At 47.6% G+C, this 22,887-nt stretch overlaps 1 protein-coding gene across 2 annotated transcripts in view; it reads left to right on the forward strand.

Moving 5' to 3' along the window:
* The window catches only part of zc2hc1a (zinc finger, C2HC-type containing 1A), an 87,239-nt gene that overhangs the window by 20,513 nt on the left and 43,839 nt on the right, over window positions 1-22,887 (forward strand). For both annotated transcript variants that reach the window (XM_078216352.1, XM_078216353.1), the window contains exon 4: window positions 10,020-10,149. In XM_078216352.1, coding sequence (XP_078072478.1) covers window positions 10,020-10,149 — 130 coding nt within the window. The remainder of the gene's footprint in view (window positions 1-10,019; window positions 10,150-22,887) is intronic.

Raw genomic sequence — 22,887 nt, forward strand, 5'->3', positions numbered from 1 at the left:
TATATATAAATGATTTGGAAGAAGGTGTAACTGGTGTAATCAGCAAGTTTGCGGATGACACAAAGATGGCTGGAATTGCGGATAGCGAAGAGCATTGTCGGGCAATACAGCAGGATATAGATAGGCTGGAAAATTGGGCGGAGAGGTGGCAGATGGAATTTAATCCGGATAAATGCGAAGTGATGCATTTTGGAAGAAATAATGTAGGGAGGAGTTATACAATAAATGGCAGAGTCATCAGGAGTATAGAAACACAGAGGGACCTAGGTGTGCAAGTCCACAAATCCTTGAAGGTGGCAACACAGGTGGAGAAGGTGGTGAAGAAGGCATATGGTATGCTTGCCTTTATAGGACGGGGTATAGAGTATAAAAGCTGGAGTCTGATGATGAAGCTGTATAGAACGCTGGTTAGGCCGCATTTGGAGTACTGCGTCCAGTTCTGGTCGCCGCACTACCAGAAGGACGTGGAGGCATTGGAGAGAGTGCAGAGAAGGTTTACCAGGATGTTGCCTGGTATGGAGGGTCTTAGCTATGAGGAGAGATTGGGTAGACTGGGGTTGTTCTCCTTGGAAAGACGGAGAATGAGGGGAGATCTAATAGAGGTATACAAGATTATGAAGGGTATAGATAGGGTGAACAGTGGGAAGCTTTTTCCCAGGTCGGAGGTGACGATCACGAGGGGTCACGGGCTCAAGCTGAGAGGGGCGAAGTATAACTCAGACATCAGAGGGACGTTTTTTACACAGAGGGTGGTGGGGGCCTGGAATGCGCTGCCAAGTAGGGTGGTGGAGGCAGGCACGCTGACATTGTTTAAGACTTACCTGGATAGTCACATGAGCAGCCTGGGAATGGAGGGATACAAACGATTGGTCTAGTTGGACCAAGGAGCGGCACAGGCTTGGAGGGCCGAAGGGCCTGTTTCCTGTGCTGTACTGTTCTTTGTTCTTTGTTCATTTTTTTAATCGATCATGTCACACAAAACATACAAAACACAGGTGTGTGAAATTTAGATGTGTACGAGGAATGTCTCGACGTACTACCATTAAATATAGTGAAAAGTGAATTTAAAGAACTGTTGTATTCGGTCATAAATCATGGGAGAGTAGAGAAAATAGCAGAAAGTAGTGGATATGCAGCTGGAAGGTATAATGGGTGATTTAGGAATGAACTTTGGGCCTTTTCTCATCCTTCACTTTTCTTATGAAATAGTTGAATAAGTACTGATTTGTTCAGTGTCCTATGGTTTTGGGGTAGGGGAAGATAGGTGGTGACTGAGTAGGAGAAGAGGAAGAGTACACAGATGTGAACAGGTTATTGTAAACGGCTGCAGGTGTTGAAACAAATGTTCAGGAAAGTACAAATCAAGTGGAATTGGAAGTGAAAAATGAGCATTAGGATACTTGCAAACTACCCTTATTGTTGTTGTTAACCTTTTTCTCAGTACTTGTTTTCTTTCTTGCATCAACAGTAAGTTCCATAAAAAGACGAATCCTTATAAGTATCATCAAACTTCATATATTACCCGCTGCCGTATCAAGTTAGCTTAACTTGCACATGCCAGGGGTGTCCTCAGTCATCTTATCAGTTCAAAAGCTAGAAAATCTTTGCAACACTGGGCTCCTTTAAACAAGCTTTTGTCTAGATTTATTATGGCAAAAAATACCATATTTTCTAATTTTACTATTTATACAACTGAAATAACTGTTTCATTTTGAACAGCTGCTGATGGTGAATGCGTAAGCCAGTTCAAAGCCATTAGAGGGAGGGAATGTATCATATAGAAGTCCCTAAGTTCCTCCATATGATCAGTTTAAATTACATGTTTGGTTTCAGAGAAAACTGCTCATAAGAGTTCTGTGTAGTACTATAAACCTTCAGGCTGGCTGATATAGGGTGTTGTCAGCATAATGTTTCTGTGGGTTCACACAATGGCAACAGAATCCTTCGTCTCTTTCCCTGGTATAGCATTTTCCCTTCTTGCTTTAAGGGAAATAATAAGATCAAGGCTGTATGAGACTGATCAGCAAAGGAAGATCCTTGTTCTGTGAAAGAGATTTGCTGGGGGGAATTCACTGTCTGACATTAACCCATAGCATTTCTGCTTCATTCAGTCTATGTTTAAGTGGATGTTTTTTTTTTAAACTGAGGAGGTCTGTAAACCTCCTGAAATCAGAAATGCACTTTTTTTGTTATGAAAATATTATAGCAAACAGTTTATTGACCCCTCTGCCATTTCTGTAGGAAGATTATCAAGTGAAAACCTAAAGCTTTCTTGGTTATAGAAACATAGAAAACTACAGCACAAAACAGGCCCTTCGGCCCCACAAGTTGTGCCGAACATATCCCTACCTTTTAGGCCTACCTATAACCCTCCATCCTATTAAGTCCCATGTACTCATCCAGGAGTCTCTTAAAAGACCCGATTGAGTTTGCCTCCACCACCACTGATGGCAGCCAATTCCACTCGCCCACCACCCCCTGTGTGAAAAACTTCCCCCTAACATTTCCCCTGTACCTACCCCCCAGCACCTTAAACCTGTGTCCTCTCGTAGCAGCCATTTCCACCCTGGGAAAAAGCCTCTGAGAGTCCACCCGATCTATGCCTCTCAACATCTTATACACCTCTATTAGGTCTCCTCTCATCCTACGTCTCTCCAAGGAGAAAAGACTGAGCTCCCTCAGCCTATCCTCATATGGCATGCCACTCAATCCAGGCAACATCCTTGTAAATCTCCTCTGCACCCTTTCAATCTTTTCCACATCCTTCCTGTAATGAGGCGACCAGAACTGAGCACAGTACTCCAAGTGGGGTCTGACGAGGGTCTTATATAGCTGCATCATTATCCCCGGACTCCTAAACTCAATCCCTCGATTGATAAAGGCCAGCACACCATACGCCTTCTTAACCACCTCCTCCACCTGCGGGGCCGACTTTAGAGTCCTATGGACCTGGACCCCCAAGGTCCTTCTGATCCTCTACCGTACTGAGAGTCTTTCCCTTTATATTGTACTCCTTCATCCCATTCGACCTGCCAAAATGGACCACTACGCATTTATCTGGGTTGAAGTCCATCTGCCACTTCTCCGCCCAGTCTTGCATCCTATCTATGTCCCTCTGTAACTTCTGACATCCCTCCAGACTATCCACAACCCCACCAACCTTCGTGTCGTCAGCAAACGTACCAACCCATCCCTCCACTTCCTCATCCAGGTCATTTATGAAAATGACAAACAGCAAGGGTCCCAGAACAGATCCCTGGGGCACACCACTGGTGACTGACCTCCAATTAGAAAAAGACCCATCTATACACACACTCTGCCTCCTTTGGGCAAACACAGTAAGAAGTCTCACAACACCAGGTTAAAGTCCAACAGGTTTATTTGGTAGCAAGCCTTTGGGCAAGCCAGTTCTGGATCCACAGGGCAGCATCCCCTTGGATCCCATGCCCTCTCTCTTTTTCGAGAAGCCTTGCATGGGGGACCTTATCGAACGCCTTGCTAAAATCCATATAAACCACATCCACCGCTTTCCCTTCGTCAATGTGTTTAGTCACATTTTCAAAGAACTCCACCAGGCTTGTAAGGCACGATCTGCCTGTGACAAAGCCATGCTGAGTATTCTTGAGCATACTAAACCTCTCTAAATGCTCATAAATCTTGTCCCTCAGGATCTTCTCCATCAGCTTTCCAACCACTGAGGTTAGACTCACTGGTCGGTAATTTCCTGGGCTATCCCTATTCCCCTTCTTGAAAATAGGAACCACATCCGCAATCCTCCAATCCTCCGGCACCTCTCCCGTTATGTGAAAGCTCTCATTTTTTTCAGAGACATTGGGACATTCACAATTGAAATACTATAACCATTGATTTATTTGCAAAATATAAGGTATTTGGGGGCAGACTTCCTCATTACAGAATGAGATGGTTAAAAATTAGTCTAAATTTACAGTAATAAAAATATAATTAAGAAATTTGATTCATAATTGACTTTCAACTAGATTATGTATTAAATGTATATATTTTTTAAAGTTTTTACTGGGTTGGTTTATAGCACATTTTATAAAACGAATAAAAGCATAGTGTCTAAACATGCATGTTCCCAAATAAACTGTTTGAGAGCACATTTCCACTCCATCTGACGAAGGAGCAGCGCTCCGAAAGCTTATGGTATTTGCTACCAAATAAACCTGTTGGACTTTAACCTGGTGTTGTGAGACTTCTTACTTTAGTAATTGTACCAGTGAGGCTGAATAGTATGGTGTTTTGATGAAAACATCAAAATGTATGAATAAAGTCATTGATTTATTACTTAATCACAAAATTGGATCAGTGCAATTTCGTGTAACAACTGAACTCCACGTCTGTGGCAAGTTTGCTAATTGACGATATTCCAGAAGTTGACTGACTTCAGGTGTCATTGTTATTTGCCTGCATTGATGCTATACACGTGTCATTGCTATTTGTTATGCTGGATATTAATTTAAGAAATATAAAGCATGAAATGAGAAGCCAGCCTCCATTTAATGCATTTTACAATGTATACAATTTATCCTGTTGTTAACTCTGACCCATTTCTTTAACAACCAAGCATTTCTTGAGTCTGTGATCTCTCTCTTCCCAGTGTTTGTGCTGTCTACCTTGTTTTTCTCTCCACCTCCTCCCATCTTCTCTCACCTGATCCCTGTACCCCATTACCTTATCTGTTGTCATTGCATATGTTGCCCTTGTGGCCGTCAACTTATGCCTTGCATTTCTTACCCTTCACTCCCTGTCCCTCAAGCTTCCACATCATAGGCCAAAGAGAAAAATTACAAATACTAGAGGCTGAGCTATGGTCAAGTGAGTGAAGGAGATCTGCAGAAGATAAATTGAATCTAGCCTGGGAATATCTAAGATTATGCAACCATGTAGGGTGGTGAGAAGTTGCAGAAAGTCCTTTTTACTTGGAATCTGCTGCGGAGAGAAACAGAAGGAACTATAGACTGAGTAATGAACACTTTCGTAAGTAAGAGCAGAAGGGATAAACTATGCAGGGTACTATAATAGGTGCAAGGAAAAGCAGTATTTGGAAGACAAAGAGAAGAGCAATTGAATTGTGTAAAGTGAAATGCAAAAACTCCAAAATGTGAAGTTTAAAATATAAAATAAAAGTTCAGGCTGGGATTTTGCGCCGTTTATAGAACCCCTACACTACAGAAGAAGGCCATTCAGCCCATCAAGCCTGCACTGATCAAGTCTCACCCAGGCCCTATCCCCGTTACCCCATGTACTTAACCTGCTAATCCCCATGATACTAAGGACAATTTCATCTGACCAGTCACTTAACCCGCACATCTTTGGACTGTGGGACATCCATCTACTGAAACTAGCAATGCTCCTGCTTTTGAGCACAGTTAGCTTCTTCTCCTGTTCCTTAAGCTTGCAGGTTCCCAATTGGTGTTGTCCATTTTCAAATGTTATTGGTGTCACCTCCATCTGTTTGTCATCTCTCGCTGCTCCCGCAGGCTTGCTGATTAGTTCTCTGCAAGCTCACTTATTCCATTGTCCTGCTGCTAGTTCAATGCCTAATCGTTGGCCTGACTCCACGTTCAGCTGGTTACCAGTTGTGTGGGATGGAAGAGAATGGAATATTGAAGAGAAATTTCTAACAAGTACTGGGAGGTGAGGGAAATGAGTTATGGAGCTGCAATGATAGTGGTTGTTTGCAGTTCAGTGGAAGGCAAGAAAGAGATCAATTAAATGAGTGGCAGAAGGAAAGGGAGATTGAGTTGCAATTGCTGAGACACTCAAATTAGTGTTTTATCCTTTAAGTTTCCCTCAGTTATGTTATAATGTGAATGTTAATTGGCTTTTTATCATAAATGGTTACATAGGCCTCTTCTATTAAAAGGTTGATCTTAAAAATATTCTTCACTCAAAGATCGTAACTAGAAATAAAGGCTGTGGGCAACAAGTATATGAAATTGATCATTCAAACTTTAACATTGCTCACAGTAAGTTAGAGGATATGATGTTTTATAATAATTGAGCTATATATGCTGTAAGAACAGTGGATTTGATCTAAAAAAAAATCTTTAACCATTTTATCTTAGCTGCTTACTAAGGAACTGTTTAGGGTTTACTGACACCAGGTTCGTCAGGTGAGTGGGAGATCTCCCACTCACCTGACGAAGGAGCAGCGCTCTGAAAGCTAGTGGCGTTTGCTACCAAATAAACCTGTTGGACTTTAACCTGGTGTTGTTAGACTCCTTACTAGGGTTTACTGGCCAGCTTGTATCTAGGAGTGAATGATGCCAATCTGTCTTGTAGTTCAGGTTGGATATGAATTTATATTGACGGCTGTCAATTTGGATACCTACAAGCTGTTGAGTAAACCAACCCTTTCTTACTGAATCTTCAAAGAAAGGCACACAATAATATTCCTGAATATTTTGAAGGGAAAAAAGCTTTAGGCCTGTGAAGAGAAAGAAAAGGAGTTAGATTAATTTGACTGCACTACCGAAGAGCTGGTTCAGTAACAATCGGCCAAGTGGCCTCATTTGATGCTGCATCGTTCTCTGATTCTACAGCAAATCATACCAAAAAACTATATCGACTACAAATATCACAATTCTGAATGTTGTGTATTAGTACATACAATTAATATAATCAGTTACCTAGCAATTTGAAGATCATAATTAATAATTCAATGATAACAGGTTGTGAAGACAATTTGTTGTATCATTGTTTCTGCATTAAATTGGTTGCTGATTATCAAATCATAAATTCCATGACTAGTATAAATTGGTGAGCTGAATGCAAGAGTAAACTTCTTGGAGAGCTGACAAGTTAACAGCATTAGAAAGCCAATCTAATGGATACATTGGAGCTTTTGTGCTGCTGGTTAGAAACCTCTAAGAAGTCTCACAACACCAGGTTAAAGTCCAACAGGTTTATTTGGTAGCAAATACCATAAGCTTTCGGAGCACTGCCCCTTCCGGGCGCTTATGGTATTTGCTTATGGTATTTGCTACCAAATAAACCTGTTGGACTTTAACCTGGTGTTGTGAGACTTCTTACTGTGCTTACCACAGTCCAACGCCGGCATCTCCACATCATGGTTAGAAACCTCTCCAGAGTTGATATCACCTTCATTCTAATGAGTGACATCGTTATGTCTCATCTTTTTACTGGAACGATGATGCTTGCTTCTAAAATGTTGACTTGATGAGCAGCTTTGATGGCTATGTTGTCTAACTCATGATGCTCTATTTTGTCTGAATGTACTTTGCACATAAGCTACGATATCTACTCCAACTAGCTTAACTTTTGTTTTCCTTGATCTCCTACGTAACACAGTTATCTCAACATATAACGGGCTGGTGAAGATGTACACTTTGATTTTACTTGTAAAAGTACCTAGTAATTGTGGGTTACAGGCTGTCCTTGGACCTGAAACAATTGGTTCCTGAAAACCGCTTCGCAAGTCAGAAACACTGTAAATCGGAACTGTTTTTCCCATAGGAACAATGTTATAAATGGGAGATTGGTTCCTAAACCAAGGAACGATACCCTATTTTCACTCTAGTATACTTGTTAATGACAAAATTGACTTAAGATGTTCCCTTTCCATTAACTTGTGGCCATGACATAATGAACAGAGGCATAGAAGCACCGATTTGTATGTAGTTTTGTAAATGTGCTTCACTTGCTATTGTCCCTCAAATGCACTGTACATTTATCAGTGACAGATCAAAATGAGGTTTGTGAGTAAATGATTGCCACGTATTCTTCCTTGTTTCCTGCATATTAATCGGAAATTGAATCACCTAACTATTAGATAACCCGATAGTCACGGATGAGGTGCCTGAAGATTGGAGGGTGGCAAATGTGTCTTTGTTTACAAAGGGCTGCAGGGAAAAGCCTGGGAATTACAGACCAGTGAGCCTCACATCTGTGGTGGGTAAGTTGTTGAAAGACATTTTGAGAGACAGGATCTACAGGCATTTAGAGACACAAGGACTGATTAGGGACAGTCAGCATGGCTTTGTGAGTGGAAAATCATGTCTCTTAAATTTGATTGAGTTTTTTGAAGGGGTAATCAAGAAGGTAGATGAGGGCAGTGCAGTTGATGTTGTCTACATGGACTTTAGCAAGGCCTTTGACAAGGTACCGCATGGCAGGTTGTTGCATAAGGTTAAATCTCACGGGATCCAGGGTGAGGTATCTCAATGGATACAAAATTGGCTTCTTGACAGAAGACAGAGGGTGATTGTAGAGGGTTGTTTTTCAAACTGGAGGCCTGTGACCAGCGGTGTGCCTCAGGGATCAGTGCTGGATCCACTGTTATTTGTCATTTATATTAATGATTTGGATGAGAATATAGGAGGCATGGTTAGTAAGTTTGCAGATGACACCAAGATTGGTGGCATAGTGGACAGTGAAGAAAGTTATCTCGGATTGCAACGGGATCTTGATCAATTGGGCTAGTGGACTGACGGATGGCAGATGGAGTTTAATTTGGATAAATGCGAGGTGATGTATTTTGATAGATTGAACCAGGGCAGGATTTACTCAGTTAATGGTAGGGCGTTGGGGAGAGTTACAGAACAAAGAGATCTAGGGGTACATGTTCATAGCTCCTTGAAAGTGGAGTCACAGGTGGACAGAGTGATGAAGAAGGCATTCAGCATGCTTGGTTTCATTGGTCAGAACATTGAATACAGGAGTTGGGACGTCTTGTTGAAGTTGTACAAGACATTGGTAAGGCCACACATGGAATACTCTGTACAGTTCTAGTCACCCTATTACACAAAGGATATTATTAAACTAGAAAGAGTGCAGAAAAGATTTACTAGGATGCTACCGGGACTTGATGGTTTGAGTTATAAGGAGAGGCTGGATAGACTGGGACTTTTTTCCCTGGAGTGTAGAAGACTGAGGGGATGATCTTATAGAGGTCTATAAAATAATCAGGGGCACAGATCAGCTAGATTGTCAATATCTTTTCCCAAAGGTAGGGGAGTCTAAAACTCGAGGGCATAGGTTTAAGAGGAGAGATACAAAAGTGTCCAGAGAGGCAATTTTTTCACACAGAGGTTGGTGAGTGTCTGGAACAAGCTGCCAGAGGTAGTAGTAGAGGTGGGTACAATTTTGTCTTTTAGAAAGCATTTTGACAGTTACATGAGTAAGATGGGTATAGAGGGACATGGGCCAAATGCGGACAATTAGGATTAGCTTAGGGGTTTAAAAAAAAAAGGGCGGCATGGACAAGTTAACCTCTATGACTCTGACCCATCTAGTAGGCATTCAAATGGTAAGTAAACTCAAAATTTTTGTAAACCATGCATCCGACCCACTAGTTTCCACTGAGTCAGTTAGTTTAAAACTGGGACTTTTGTCATGTTAAAGTTTGTGAGAGATCTTGCATCAGTAAAATTACCTTATTTCCCATTGTATAATAGTGCCTACGTTTTCAAAGACATTTCTATATCTGAGAAACAATTTGCCCTTCCTGAGGTTTTGAAAGGCGGAACATAAAAGAATATAACAGTTGGTAAAGACCAAGGGACTGAGTATAAAGCATTCCATTACCTCGCTCACTTAATACTGCTGTTGTATGCTCAGTCTGTAGGACTTGCCTTCATTTCAGAGTTACCATTTCTGGGCAAAAATATGAACTGTAGGTTTTTGGAAGAAGCTGGTACCTTGAAGTGAAACTTTAATGTAGGTGCTAAAATACACAGATGAAATTGTAGATAAGTTTAATTGAGATTCAAATTTTGGTTCTTTTCTCTTCAAAACTTTGTGGACATTGCATGTGTCAGTTAATGAGAGGAAAATGGCAGAAAAGAATTGACCTCTTTCAAATTGGCTCATTAAACATCCATGACCATTGAAATGGTTTCCTTTCATGAAATATTGATACTACTGTGATGCATTTATTCAGATTTCTATTACTGAGCACGACACAGGAAATGAAGGTGATGCATGTAGTGTATGTTGTACATAATTAATACTATATTATTTCAATTTTTTAGCCTGAGCCTCCCAAAAAGCCCTCAAACTGGAGAGTAAAACATCAAAATTTTATTGCTACCATCAGAGCAGCCAAAAAGACTAACCAAACAACGAAAGATGGGGGTGCCCCTCCACCTTTATATGATCCAGGTATGGCGTGCACAAAGTAGAATTATCACTTTAATTTGAAGAATGCTTGATAAATTATATTTTAAAATCAAAAGTTCTTGATAATTATTTGGTCTGCAATATTAATACTGTTGTCTGTTAAAGTTGATGAATCCAAAAGGTAAAATGTTGGTGGATCCAAATGATGGAATGTTGGTGGTACAAAAAGTTTTTCTCGCCATAGATGCTGCCCGTGCTGCTGAGTGTTTCCAGCATTCTCTATTTTAATTTCATATTTCCAATATCGGCAATATTTTGCTTCTGTTCCACTATTTAGATAACTGCAGTAGTGTTCAATACCCGTAGAATATTTCAAGTGCCAAAATTCCACTCTTTTGATTTACCCAATGATTAAATGCATATTTCCTTTGTTACTGTGATGACTTCAGCCAGGCTAATGAGCTTGGCTTGCTAGAGTATGAACCCCTCAATTAATTTGATTTAGTTTATTTGGTTGGTACAGAAAAGAAGTACCTGATGGTTAAATCAGGGAGCCTCATATTTAAAGCAGGTATGTCAGACTCCCAGTCTGCATTTCAGCAGGGAGCAACTTCCGAGCTGGCTGTGTTACAGCTCTGTCACAAGAAGTCGATTACTTACCTGCTGCTACAGAGAAAGAAGGAGCTGGGTGAAAGGTTCTTGCCATTGGAAGGAGAGAGGAGGAAGGCAGAACAAGAAGGGAGGAACAGCTATCGCCCCCACCTGCCACCCAGCCACTGGAAGGTGCTCTCTTCCAGAGAGAGGAAGAGTGTGCCCATCTGCAGGAGGGAGAACAACGCGGACCCGGAACATCGAAGGACTGAGTTGTTGGGCTGGTGCCCCCATCGTCGGGAGCCTGTGCCTGAAAAGTGAGGGGGAGAGAAAGACTTAAGAACTTTTGCTTGTTCACCATCTACAGGGGTGGGGGGTGAAGACACCCCGGACTATTTCATTGTTAGGCCTCGGGCCGAAGAGGAGAAGTCCCCCCACCTGCTGCTGCTCCATCCCCCCCCTCTCTCTTCCTCTCTGATATCCGGGGTGAGAGTACCTGGACCCTCACTCACCCCTCGTTCCCTCTCTGTCCCCAGTCCTTGGGCAGAGACACCCTCCCACTCCCTTCCCTCTCTGCGCGTAAACTGAAAAGGCCAGAGAGGCCCCTTACCCACTCCTCGCTCCCTCTCTGTCCCCCGCTACCAGGGCAGAGACACCCCGCCCCCCTCCCCCCCCCACCCCCCCGCCTCACCCACCACACATACTCCCTTCCCTCTCTACCCCCCTCTCTGTGCCCCACATAGGCCAGAGAGGCCCCTCACCCATCCCTCCCTCCACGCTCCCACCCCACGGATAAGCCACAACATACACGCCCTGCCGTACATCTGAGCAGTCTCGGGGTGGGCGTAGCACCAGTCATTAAATCATGGCGACCACGACACCGTCGCCGGTGGCAGGGCCCTCCAGGCCCACCTACGCGGGTGTGACGGCGGCCAGAGCCCCCGCCGCTCCCAAGGCCCTGCCACCATTCAGACTAATTACCAAACAACTCGGGGTAAAGTGCTACGCCCACCCCGACATGACCATCGAGGCGTGCGTTCGGGCAATGGCTGGGGTTGTCGGCCCCTCAGCCATTGTCGCAGCCTCAAAGATGTACGGCAAGGCCGTATTCTTTCTGAAGGCCGAGCGGGCGGTCCACCTCGCCCTGGAAAAGGGGCTCACGGTGGGCGGGACGTTCTTGGCGGTGGACCCCCTGGAGGCCACCGCCCATCGAGTGGTCATCTCGAACGTCCCGCCCTTCATCCCCGTGGAGCTCCTCCTCCCCCACCTCCATCTACTGGGGGAGGTCAGGTCCGAGGTGTCGCCGGTCCCGCTCGGTCTTCGTGACCAGGCCCTCCGGCACGTGTACTCCTTCCGGCGCCAGGTATATGCCCGCCTGGCCCGGGAGGAGTGCCTGGAAGGGGGCTTTAATGTCCCCTTCGATGGGGCTACTTACCGGGTCTTCTGGTCCGCGGACGGCGTGCGGTGCCATGCCTGTAAGGAGGCGGGGCATATTAAAAAGAACTGCCCCATCTCCAAGGCGGCCGCCGACCCCCAATCCAAGGCGGCCGCAGCTGGCGCCGCAGCCCCCTCTCCCCCCAAGCAAACACCACCTGGCCCCCCGCAAGGGGAGACCATGCCGGCAGCAGCCGCCACCTTGGCTGCCGGCGGGGGGTGAGTGGAGCCTCCGCGAGGCCAGAAGACCCCGAGAAAAGGAAAGAAAAAGGGGGGGAACGTGACCCCGACCCCCTCCACCCCAGTCACACCGGCTGCCGGCTCGGGGAACACATCCACCTCCGGCCCCCCTCCCAAACCATCTCCCCGGCCCGTGGGCGCCTCGGCGTCCTGTGCTGGGCCCGGCGTCGCGGGTGCGCGCGCTCCCGGGTCCGGGTGTGGGGGGGTACGTGACCCCGAGCCGGCACAGACACCATCGGGGGACGTGATGGGTAGGATAAAGGGGCGTGGCAAGGTTAAGAGGGGCGGGGTGCGGGCAGCGTCTCCCACCCACGGGCGCAACAGCAAGAAGAGGCGCTGCCCTTCGGGAGCCGTGGGTTCGAGGGTTCATGTCGTTCATGTCATCGCATGCCCCCCGTTCATGTCATCGCCTGCCACGCCCCCGCCCCCGCCTGTTTTCTACACCTTGTCCCCAGACCGGGGGCAAGAAAAAACCTAAGATAAAACACGTGCTGCTGCAGTCCCCCGGACGGGTCTCCCCGAGGCCGGGTGTGAGCGGGGCCCTCGCGGCTCCGTTCAGCCCGGTCGAATTCGACCCCGACTTCTTTTACAGCTTGCCGGGGGACTGGAGCAGCACCCCAATTTTCGGGTCCCTGGGCGGCGGTGGTGAGGAATTTATCTCCCCCTCTCTGTCCCAACCTTTGATGCTGGGCACCCCCAACATGAATCCGGAGGGTTCTCCGGGCTTGGGGGGTGTCCAGGCGTTCGGGACGGGGGGGGGGGACGGAGCCGCCGCCGCCCACGGACCCACAAACCCAGGGTCGAGAGCCCGGGGGAACCCCTCCTCCGCCGATCCTGGGGGTGGGATCGGGGGGGAGTCAGGACTAGTCGGTGGCTCCGGGCCGCCCGCCGCACGCCCTGCGGCGGGGGACTCGGAGTCGAAGGGCGACGGCCCCGAGGAGGTAAGCTGCTCGGTGGTGGGCACGGGGATTGTTTCAGGGTCCACCTGTAGCGAGGCGGGGGACTCCCTCGTGCCCCACACCAAGTCGCCCCTCATCCCCTCTGGGGAACTCAGGGCCTTTATCAAAGACCATTCTGGTCGCCCTGACAGCGTCCGACTGGCCCTCGACCATTGGTCGGACCTGGCGCTGCTCGTCCGGTCCACGCGGGACTGCTCCCAGGCCGCGTCGGACCTGACTGAAAGAGAGCAGCGTCGGGTACGGGAGTTCCTCGACGGGCTCGAGGGGGAGCGGACTGGCGCGTCTTGCACCAGCGCCCCCCCACGCACTTAGATAAGTAGTGACGGTGGCACAATGCTACTGACATGAAGGTGATTATAGCCAGCCTCAACGTCAACGGCAGCAGCGAGCCACTCCGCAGGTTCCAGAACTTCTCGGTCCTCCGCGACGGGAAGTATGCGGTGTGCTTCCTGCAAGAAACCCGTACCATTCCGGGAGACGAAGCCCGATGGCTCCTGGAGTGGCGAGGGGGGGTCTACATGAGCCACCTCACTCTCGCTTCTAGCGGGGTGGCTATCTTGGCCCCGAATTTTCAGCCGGAGATCTTGGGGGTCAAGGAGCCGGTGCCAGGCCGGTTGCTGCACTTGACGGTCCGTGTGGGGGGCGTGGTCATTCACTTGCTGAACGTCTACGCCCCGGGCGCCGGACCGCAGCAAACGACTTTCTACGAGAAAGTGTCCGCTCACCTCGACACCATCGCTGGGGGCGAATGCATCATCCTCGGGGGGGATTTCAACTGCACCCTCGAGGCACGGGACCGCGCCGGCTTCTGGCAGCGCACCCCGGCGATGATGAAGTTGCGGGACCTGCTCAGGACCCACGACTTGGTGGACCCCTGGAGACATCTCCATCCTGGCTCCAGAGCTTTCAGTTTCGTGAAGCCTGGAGGCGGAGCGTCCAGAATCGACCGCCTTTACATTTCGAGGGCGCACGTGTCCGGCGTGCCGTCGGCCTCCATACGGCAGGTGCTGTGCACGGACCACCACCTGGTGTGGGCGGAGTTTGCTCCGTCTCGCGTCCGGGGGGGGTCCGCGTACTGGCACTTCAACAACACGCTGCTGGAGGACGAGCGCTTCCTGGACTCGTTCCGTCGATTCTGGGCCGGCTGGAGAAGGAAGCGGGGAGGCTTCCCCTCCTTGAGGCTATGGTGGGACGTGGGCAAGACTCACGTCCGGACCTTCTGTCAGGAGTACGCGAGGGGGTCGACGAGGAGGCGGAAATCCAGGCTCGAGGAGTTGGAGAAGGAGCTCTTCGACCTGGAGGCACGTCTCAGTCAGCCCGACGCGGACCCGGCCCTGCGGCTAGAGTACAGGGAGAAGAAGGGCGCGCTGCGGGACCTGCAACTGGTCGGGTCCCGCGGCGCGTACGTGAGGTCGCGGCTCCAGTTCCAGGTGGACCTGGACCGTGGCTCCCCCTTCTTCTACTCGCTGGAAAAAGGGCGGGCTAACCGTCAGCAGCTCCTTACGCTGCTGGCCGACGACGGTTCCCCCGTCTCGGATCCGGAGGGCATCCGGGCCATTGCCCGGGATTATTACACCTCCCTCTTCTCTCCGGATCCGTCCAGCGAGGATGCCCGCAGACTTCTGTGGGAGGACCTTCCGCAAGTCAGCCCGGAGGGCGTCGGCAAGCTCGAGGCCCCCATCGCCGTGGCTGAGCTGACCGGCGCCCTCAATGGCCTCGGTCGGGGCAAGGCCCCGGGGCTGGACGGGCTGACGGTAGAGTTCTTCAGGGCGTTCTGGGACGTCCTGGGGGGCGACTACGCGGGGGTCCTGGAGGAGAGCAACGCCACCGGGGAGATGCCCCTTTCGTGGCGCAGGGCCGTCATTGCCCTGCTGCCAAAGAAGGGGGATCTCCGGTGCCTTAAAAACTGGCGCCCGGTCTCCCTCCTCAGCACGGATTATAAAATCTTTGCCAGGGCTTTGGCTTCACGCCTTGGGTCCGTGCTGGACCACATGATCCACCCCAACCAGTCCTACACGGTCCCGGGCCGATCGATTCACGATAACCTCCATCTGGTCCGGGACCTGATCCACCATTCCCAGAGGGCTGGCCTGTCGAGCGCCTTCTTGTCCTTAGATCAGGAGAAGGCGTTCGACAGGGTGGAGCACGAGTATTTGCTCGGGACTCTGCGGGCATTCGGGTTCGGGACGCAGTTTGTCGCCCGGATCCGATTACTCTACTCTGCTGCAGAGTGTCTGATTAAGGTTAACGGGTCCCTGACGGCGCCCCTTCGCTTTGGGAGAGGAGTACGGCAGGGCTGCCCCTTGTCCGGCCAACTTTATTCTGTATGCGTGGAGCCGTTCCTGCGCCTCTTGCGGAGGAGGTTGTCGGGTTTGACTCTGCGCGGCCCGGACGTAGGGGTGGTCCTGTCTGCTTACGCCGACGACGTGCTCCTCGTGTTCACGGACCCGGCTGACCTGCGGAGGATGCGAGAATGCCAGGCGGTGTACTCCGCCGCGTCCTCCGCCAGGATCAACTGGGCCAAGTGCTCCGGACTCCTGGTCGGTCCGTGGGAGACGGACCCCCTTCCGGAGGAGCTCAGGCCTTTCACCTGGAGCAGGACCGACCTCCTCTACCTGGGGGTCCATCTCTGCCCAGCCGAGGAATCCTGGCCGGCGAACTGGCGGGAGTTGGAGGCCAAAGTCTCCGCCCGCCTGGGTCGCTGGACAGGACTGCTCCGAGTGCTGTCCTACAGGGCGCGAGTTCTCGTCATAAACCAGCTGGTCGCCTCCATGCTGTGGTACCGGCTGGTCACTTTGACCCCTCCCCCTGGCTTTGTCACCGAAATGCAGAAAGCCCTCGTGCGGTTTTTCTGGGACAACTGACTGCACTGGGTCGCTGCCGAGGTGCTGCATCTCCCGATTGAGGAGGGCGGACAAGGCCTGGTGTGCCTCCGCACGCAGCTAGCGACCTTCCGCCTCCAGACCCTGCAGCGATACCTTTACGTCGAGCCTCCTCCACGATGGCGTGCGATGGCGACGTTTTTTTTCCGCCACTTGCACGGCCTCAATTGCGACGTGCAGCTCCTGCACATCAACCTGGGGCGTATTCCCACCTCTCTGCGGGAGTTGCCCGTCTTTTACCAGGACCTGCTCACGGTCTGGAACACGGTCGCCTCGCGACGCAGCTCTCCCCCGTCAGGAGTAGCGGCTCTCGTGCGAGAGCCGCTGCTCAGGAATCCGCACCTCCAGCCTTACGACTTCAGGTGGCTGGCGGAGAGGAGGGCCGTGGACGCCGGGGTGACCAGGATCGGGGACGTGCTGGATGGCGGAGGAGCGGGCTGGATGAGCCCCGACGTGCTGGCTGAGCGCGCGGGGGTGACCGTCTGGCGCGCGGCCAAAGCCATCCGAGACCTTAGGACGGTCGTGCTCGGCCCCGAGTGCGCACGCGGTCTAGAGGCGGCGCAGGCGTGCGGTGGGATCCCGCCCGAGCGTTCCCCTGCTCGGACGGAATTTCACATTGGCCCGAAGCCTAGACCTCCCCCCCCGGGTCAGGTGCCCCACTGCGTGTGCCGCCTCGCGGAAATGCCCTCCGTGCCCTTTTCCACCGCGCGGAGGCGTTTCCTGTACGGCCTGCTGCTGCACACCTTCCACTACCGCGTCCTCGCCCGTCGCCCGGATACACCTTGGCGGGCCTTGTTGCCGCCGGGTGGTGGAGGTCCCCAGTGGAGGTCCCTCTACGGAGGGATCTCCCCCAATTATCTCGGGGACCTGGGGTGGAGGGTGCTGCACGCAGCAGTGCCGTGCAACCGTAGGTTTTTCCGGTACACGGGCTCCCGAGACTGCCCTTTCTGTGGCCTCGTGGAGTCCGTGGACCATGTCTACGTTCTGTGTTTTAGGCTGCACACCCTTTTTGGTTTCCTCAAACACCTTTTACTGATGTTTTGTTTGCACTTCAGTCCCACGCTCCTGATCTACGGGCACCTGGTGCGGAGAGGGGCGGGTCGGGATGCCGACCTCCTCGTGAACCTGCTCCTGGGCCTGGCGAGACGCGCCATCAATAGGTCCAGGCAGCGGGCGATCGACGGGGCCGTCCATCCCGACTGTCTGCCCCTCTACCGCGGCTACATTCGCGGCCAGGTGTCTCTGGAGAGGGAGCATGCGGTGTCCACGGGCGCGGTTGACGCCTTCCGCGACCGCTGGGCGCCGCAGGGGCTGGGGTGTATTATCGACCCCGATAATCACCTTTTGGTTTGACGTTTTAAGTTTCCTTTCGACTTTGATTTTGGTTCGGGCTGTTCCCCCTTCCTTTTGGGGAGCCGCCCCTTTTACTTTGTCCCTAAGTTAATTTGAGTTCGTTTACTTGATTGGTGCCGAAAGAGCTACCTGATGAGTCCTAATTAATGGTTAAATCAGGGAGCCTCATATTTAAAGCAGGTGTGTCAGACTCCCAGTCTGCATTTCAGCAGGGAGCAACTGGAGAGCTGTCTGTGTACAGATGTATAGTGTAAATAAAGTAACTTGGTGATAGGACTTTTGCCTCCATGGAGTTATTACAGTTACACAGATTTTACAGCACATAAATAGGCAATTCTTTATTCAGAGAATGGTGAGAATGCAGAACTTTTACCACGGAGTGGTAGAAACAAATATAAGATGCAGTAAAGGGGAGGCAAGATGAGCATTTAGGAGAGAAGGAATTAGAGGGTTTATGCCTGAGAAAATTGAGCGTAAACACCGCCATGGACTATTCCTGTTCTGGAGAGAAAGCAAGTGCTTTAAACGTCACAAAAGGTTGGCTTGTTGCATGACCTCTCCAACTGCACAATGTTCCAAATAAGGTAATGCTAGTGTATTCCAATTGTAACTTGATTAGATCGTGGCTGGGAATTCCCTCCTTTGTTAGAGTCCCATTTTCCAAGTTATGTCTAATGGTTTGTCTCCACCCAGTGGAGTACCTAAGTGATTGTCTGGTCTCTTTACTAATAGGATGAGAGGGGGCCCCCATTCATCCTCTTTTCAAGGCCATTGTTCCTGGTGTGGCTTTTCAGACAGATTGTCTCAATTTCAATAGCTTGTGGAATGTAGAAGGTAAAGCGATGCAAATGTGCAGCAATCTTTGACTATGATCCCAAGGCACTGGAGTGATTAGTCTTTTTTTAAATCAACTCTAGGTTTCCAGCTGGTAAATTCATTTTTTTAATATAAAGCATGCTATCACAACAAATCTATAGCCAAAATTTTAAAATAAGTTAGAGATCTCCATTGCGTTGCCCCTTGAAACAACAAATCATTTCTTGGTAATGTATTTCATTTTGTCAAACAGGCAGCCCATGACTTCCCTGCAGCCATTTAATTTGAGAGTTCCTTTCTCCACCATCTGTTTAAAGCCAGCAAGATCAATTTAGTCTTTTATCACATTGACGTTTTGTAGGGTATACATTATCCCACAAGGAATGAATATCTGCACAATATTAAATGGATATACTGGGCGTGACCTCACCGGCTTGCCACACCAGCTAATCGGCTTGGCGAACCAGGAAGGTTATGTACGAGGCCAAAACCACAAACCAGTTTGGCCTCGCATGCAATCTTCCCGGCCCTGTTTTTCTGGCAAGGCTTGAGTTGGGTCAGGCCATGGTGGAGGGGGTGGGGGGCTTATGTAGGGGGAGCTCTGCATGGGGGGCAGGGGGCTGCTATGCGCAAGTGGGCCAAGTATGGGTGGTCCACAGAGCAGGTTATGATAGGTTGGGAGGTGATATGTCAGAGCTCCACTAGGTGACTCATCGGAAGGGTCCGGATGCCCCGATGCCGGTGACCCATGTTGGTGTGAGGAAATGACATTGCCACCAATCGTGGGGAGGTCCGATGTCTGTGTCGGGGTGTGTCAAGAGATCTCCCAGTTAACTGGGAGATTGGGGCACCCTGAACAGTGGCGCCCAAGCGCTCTGCAGCCGGCTTTTCTCTCCCTCCCTCCCCCCCTAAAAAAAATGGAACTCTCCCATTTTCAGACTTTTATTACACTTTGGGAAATGTCTGCCCACTATCTCTAGTACACACAATCTCAGTTAAAACATTTGACAAAAATTATCCCATATCCACTGTCTGGACAGCAGCCAGAATACTTTTTCAGAACATTTTTTATTTTCTTAGCTTTCCGAGCTTAAGGTATGCATTTCCCATTCTCGTCTGTCAGAAACCACAGTTCCTGTTCTGTCGAGCTGCACTGGAACATTCATTGGGAAGATTAGCATATGAAGTATTGCTTAAAAATGACTAGCTTCATATTATTTGGGTCACCTAAGGATGAAAACCCAAGGATAGATTTTAATAAATTTAACTTAATAATTTAAAGGCAAATAAAACATTATCTTCTTTGAGGGTGCTTCATCATTGGACTTAACTCCAACACACCAAAAGCATCTGGTTTAGATGTAACTTGTCTCCCTGTGCGATGGTTAACAACCCCAAGTTAATATTTTCAGTGTAGATTTATTCTCGTGTACTCTAATTTAAAAATCAACTGTAACAATGTTCCTTTGTGTTGTCCATTGAAACCCAAACTAATAATAAACTGTTTCACTATCTTGGATACCAAGCCAAATTTGACAATTAACTATAACTTATGTTTTTTTCCAACCATGTTCCCTTGTAAATTGGTTACCAGGACCAATTTAATAAAACATAGCTTTGTTCCCCTGGAGTACTACTTAATAAACAGAATTTAACAACTGACTAAACTTTATACCCTGAGTATTCATTACCAAACACAACATAAAATTCAACAGTATTCCCTTTGTATTGAATTCAAGCCCAATCCAATGATTAACTAACTGTGCCCTCCTGTGCATTAGTTATCAAGTCCCATTTAATAATTATCTCCCAATTAGTTCACTGAATAATGAGGTCCAAATTAACAATTAACTAATATCATTCTCCTGTGTGTTATGAAGCCCAATTCTTTTAAAAATTGTAATGTTCTGCTTGTGTATTAGTCATCAAGCCCCAATTTAACAATTGTCATCGTATTATCCAATTTAACAATTAAATGTAACTCTTTTTTGTGTATTGGTTACCAAATCTAATTTAACAATTAACTTCAAATTTATACATTTTGTATTAATTTCCATCCCAATTTAACAATTTGATGTAAATTTGTTTCCATGTGCTGGTTTGAATGCCAAATATTGTCTCCGTGTGAATTGGTTGAACTTTTACATGTGGGTCTATTCCGCTATGTGTTGGTGACCAAGCCCAATGTCACATGTAACTGTTTTCCCCTGAGTATTGGTTTAAAAAGTCAAATTTAATAATTAGTTTTATCTCTATACATTGTTTGTTGGTTAGCAATCCTAAATTAATAATTAACTGCAACTTTATTGCCCAGTGTACTGGTTAGCATGTCCAATTTAATAATTAACTAAAATTATTCCAATGCATGGTTATGAAGCACAATTTACTTCAAATCACATCTGAGGCATCTTTTAATTGTTCTGTACAGTCCTGGGATTTGTTTGGCCATTATTTTTGTTCCAGCCAATTTTGTCTTTTGTTGAATTTGCTTAAAAGCTTTCATCCTCATACTACCTGTTTCTTTCTTCTTATTTCTTACAATTCCTTCCATTGTATTGACACCTGGATTGGGTATCTAGACTATTTCAAAACCTGATAATCAAGTCTCCTGTTTGTGTCACTATGGAATGTCACATTTGCTTCTTAAAGGCTGAAGGAAATGACTATTTCCCCAGGAATTTATTTTAAGGCAGTAGACACCTGATCCAACAGGGTCTCCTTTCTCTGAGAACCAAACATTAGTTAGAACCAATTGCCTGTTCATATGAGAGACCCTGGTAATTTAAAACTGGTGCTTATCCAGGGATCCGCAAATTGAATTTTGGTAATTTGTTTATACAATCTGTTCACGTTGATGATATCTTCAATGGAATTCCTGAAATCTGTCATTCTGACCATGTCTCATAGATTTAACAGATCATTTTTCTTGTTGATTTCATCCAAGAAGATCCAAACCACCTCCGCTATCCATCTGATAGGTATCCTTCTCTCAAAATACTTTGTCTGATTTTATTTCTTCTAGGGAGCAATAATGCCAAAGCCATACTTTGTTTTCTCTTCTATGGATGTAACTCATGTCCACAGATCTACTTCATCCCTTTACTGGTAATAGATTCAGACTCCCAGGATCATTGGAGGGCAATCACATCCTGACAATTTACACTTGCTTTTTTTTGTTTCAGCACAAAGAGGCCATTTGGCCCATTGTGTCTATGCCAACTCGCTGTCAGAACACTTTACCTAGTACCACTCCCTTGCTTTCTCCCCATAGCCCTGCACATTTTTTCTTTTTAGATAACTATACAATTCCCCTTGAATGCTTCAATTGAAACTGCCTCCACCATACACTTGAGCAGTGCACTCTGGTAGTAATCACTCTGCATGAAAAGGTTTTTGTTCATGTCACCATTTGCTTCTTTTACCAATTACCTTATCTGCTACTATGACCAGTTTAACAGGGATGATCTGACATCTCTCTCTGTCCCACTCCTGAGTTAGTTATAACAGAGTTTGAACTTCGAGGGGAGGTGATGTTTCCAATTTAATATATATATATATTTATGTATAGCTCCATGTGAGAAATAAGCCAGCCAAGTTCCTTATGTTAACAAGTAAGGGTTAATTTTATTGCTAAAATGCACTCAGCTAATGATGCAGAAAGTATTGACAAAAGATTTAACATGTGCAAACATGTCCAACTACTCACTAATGTAAACAAACACACACAACAATTCCACCTCCCACCCACAAGCATGCAAAAAAGAAGTAATGGCCTATAGAGTATCAGATATTAAAACTTTGGCCAAGTAACCATTAAAATCTAAAAAGAAATCATGGAATGTTGAAATTTTTGTCACAGCTGAAGGGTCCTGGTCTAAAGTAGTTGGATCTTTGGATTTCTCATTGGAGATCATAGAAACCCTACAGTGCAGAAACAGGCCATTTGGCCCATCGAGTCTGCACCGACCACAATCCCACCCAGCCCCTACTCCCATATCCCTACACATTTACCCGCTAATCCCTCTAACCTACGCATCTCAGGACACTAAGGGGCAATTTTAGAATGGCCAATCAACCTAACCCGCACATCTTTGGACTGTGGGAGGAAACCGGAGCACCCGGAGGAAACCCACGCAGACACGAGGAGAATGTGCAAACTCCACACAGTTTGATAGATAGAGATAGTGGTGTTGGTTCAGAATTCTCCTTTTGAAACTCTGTTTGCAGCAATGAGGTCTTCTGTTAGGATTTTCAAATTACAAATGGCTCAGCTTTGATAAGTTTCAGAAGAGAGAGGGATTGAATAAGACTATTACCCTGTCGCAGTCTAACTATTGAATCTTTGTTACATGCTAGATCATGTGATCTCTTTCTCAGCTCCATAGACTCTGTTCATTATGACAGCTTGTGGCTTTTGCAAATTCAGCATAGTAGCTGTTGTTAGTGTCCTTTGTTTAGGAAAAGTGGTCTTTTCAAAAAAGACAACATGTATGTCTAGCTGATGA

This window comes from Mustelus asterias, chromosome 7 (assembly GCF_964213995.1).
Source record: "Mustelus asterias chromosome 7, sMusAst1.hap1.1, whole genome shotgun sequence".
Classification (NCBI taxonomy): Eukaryota; Metazoa; Chordata; class Chondrichthyes; order Carcharhiniformes; family Triakidae; genus Mustelus; species Mustelus asterias.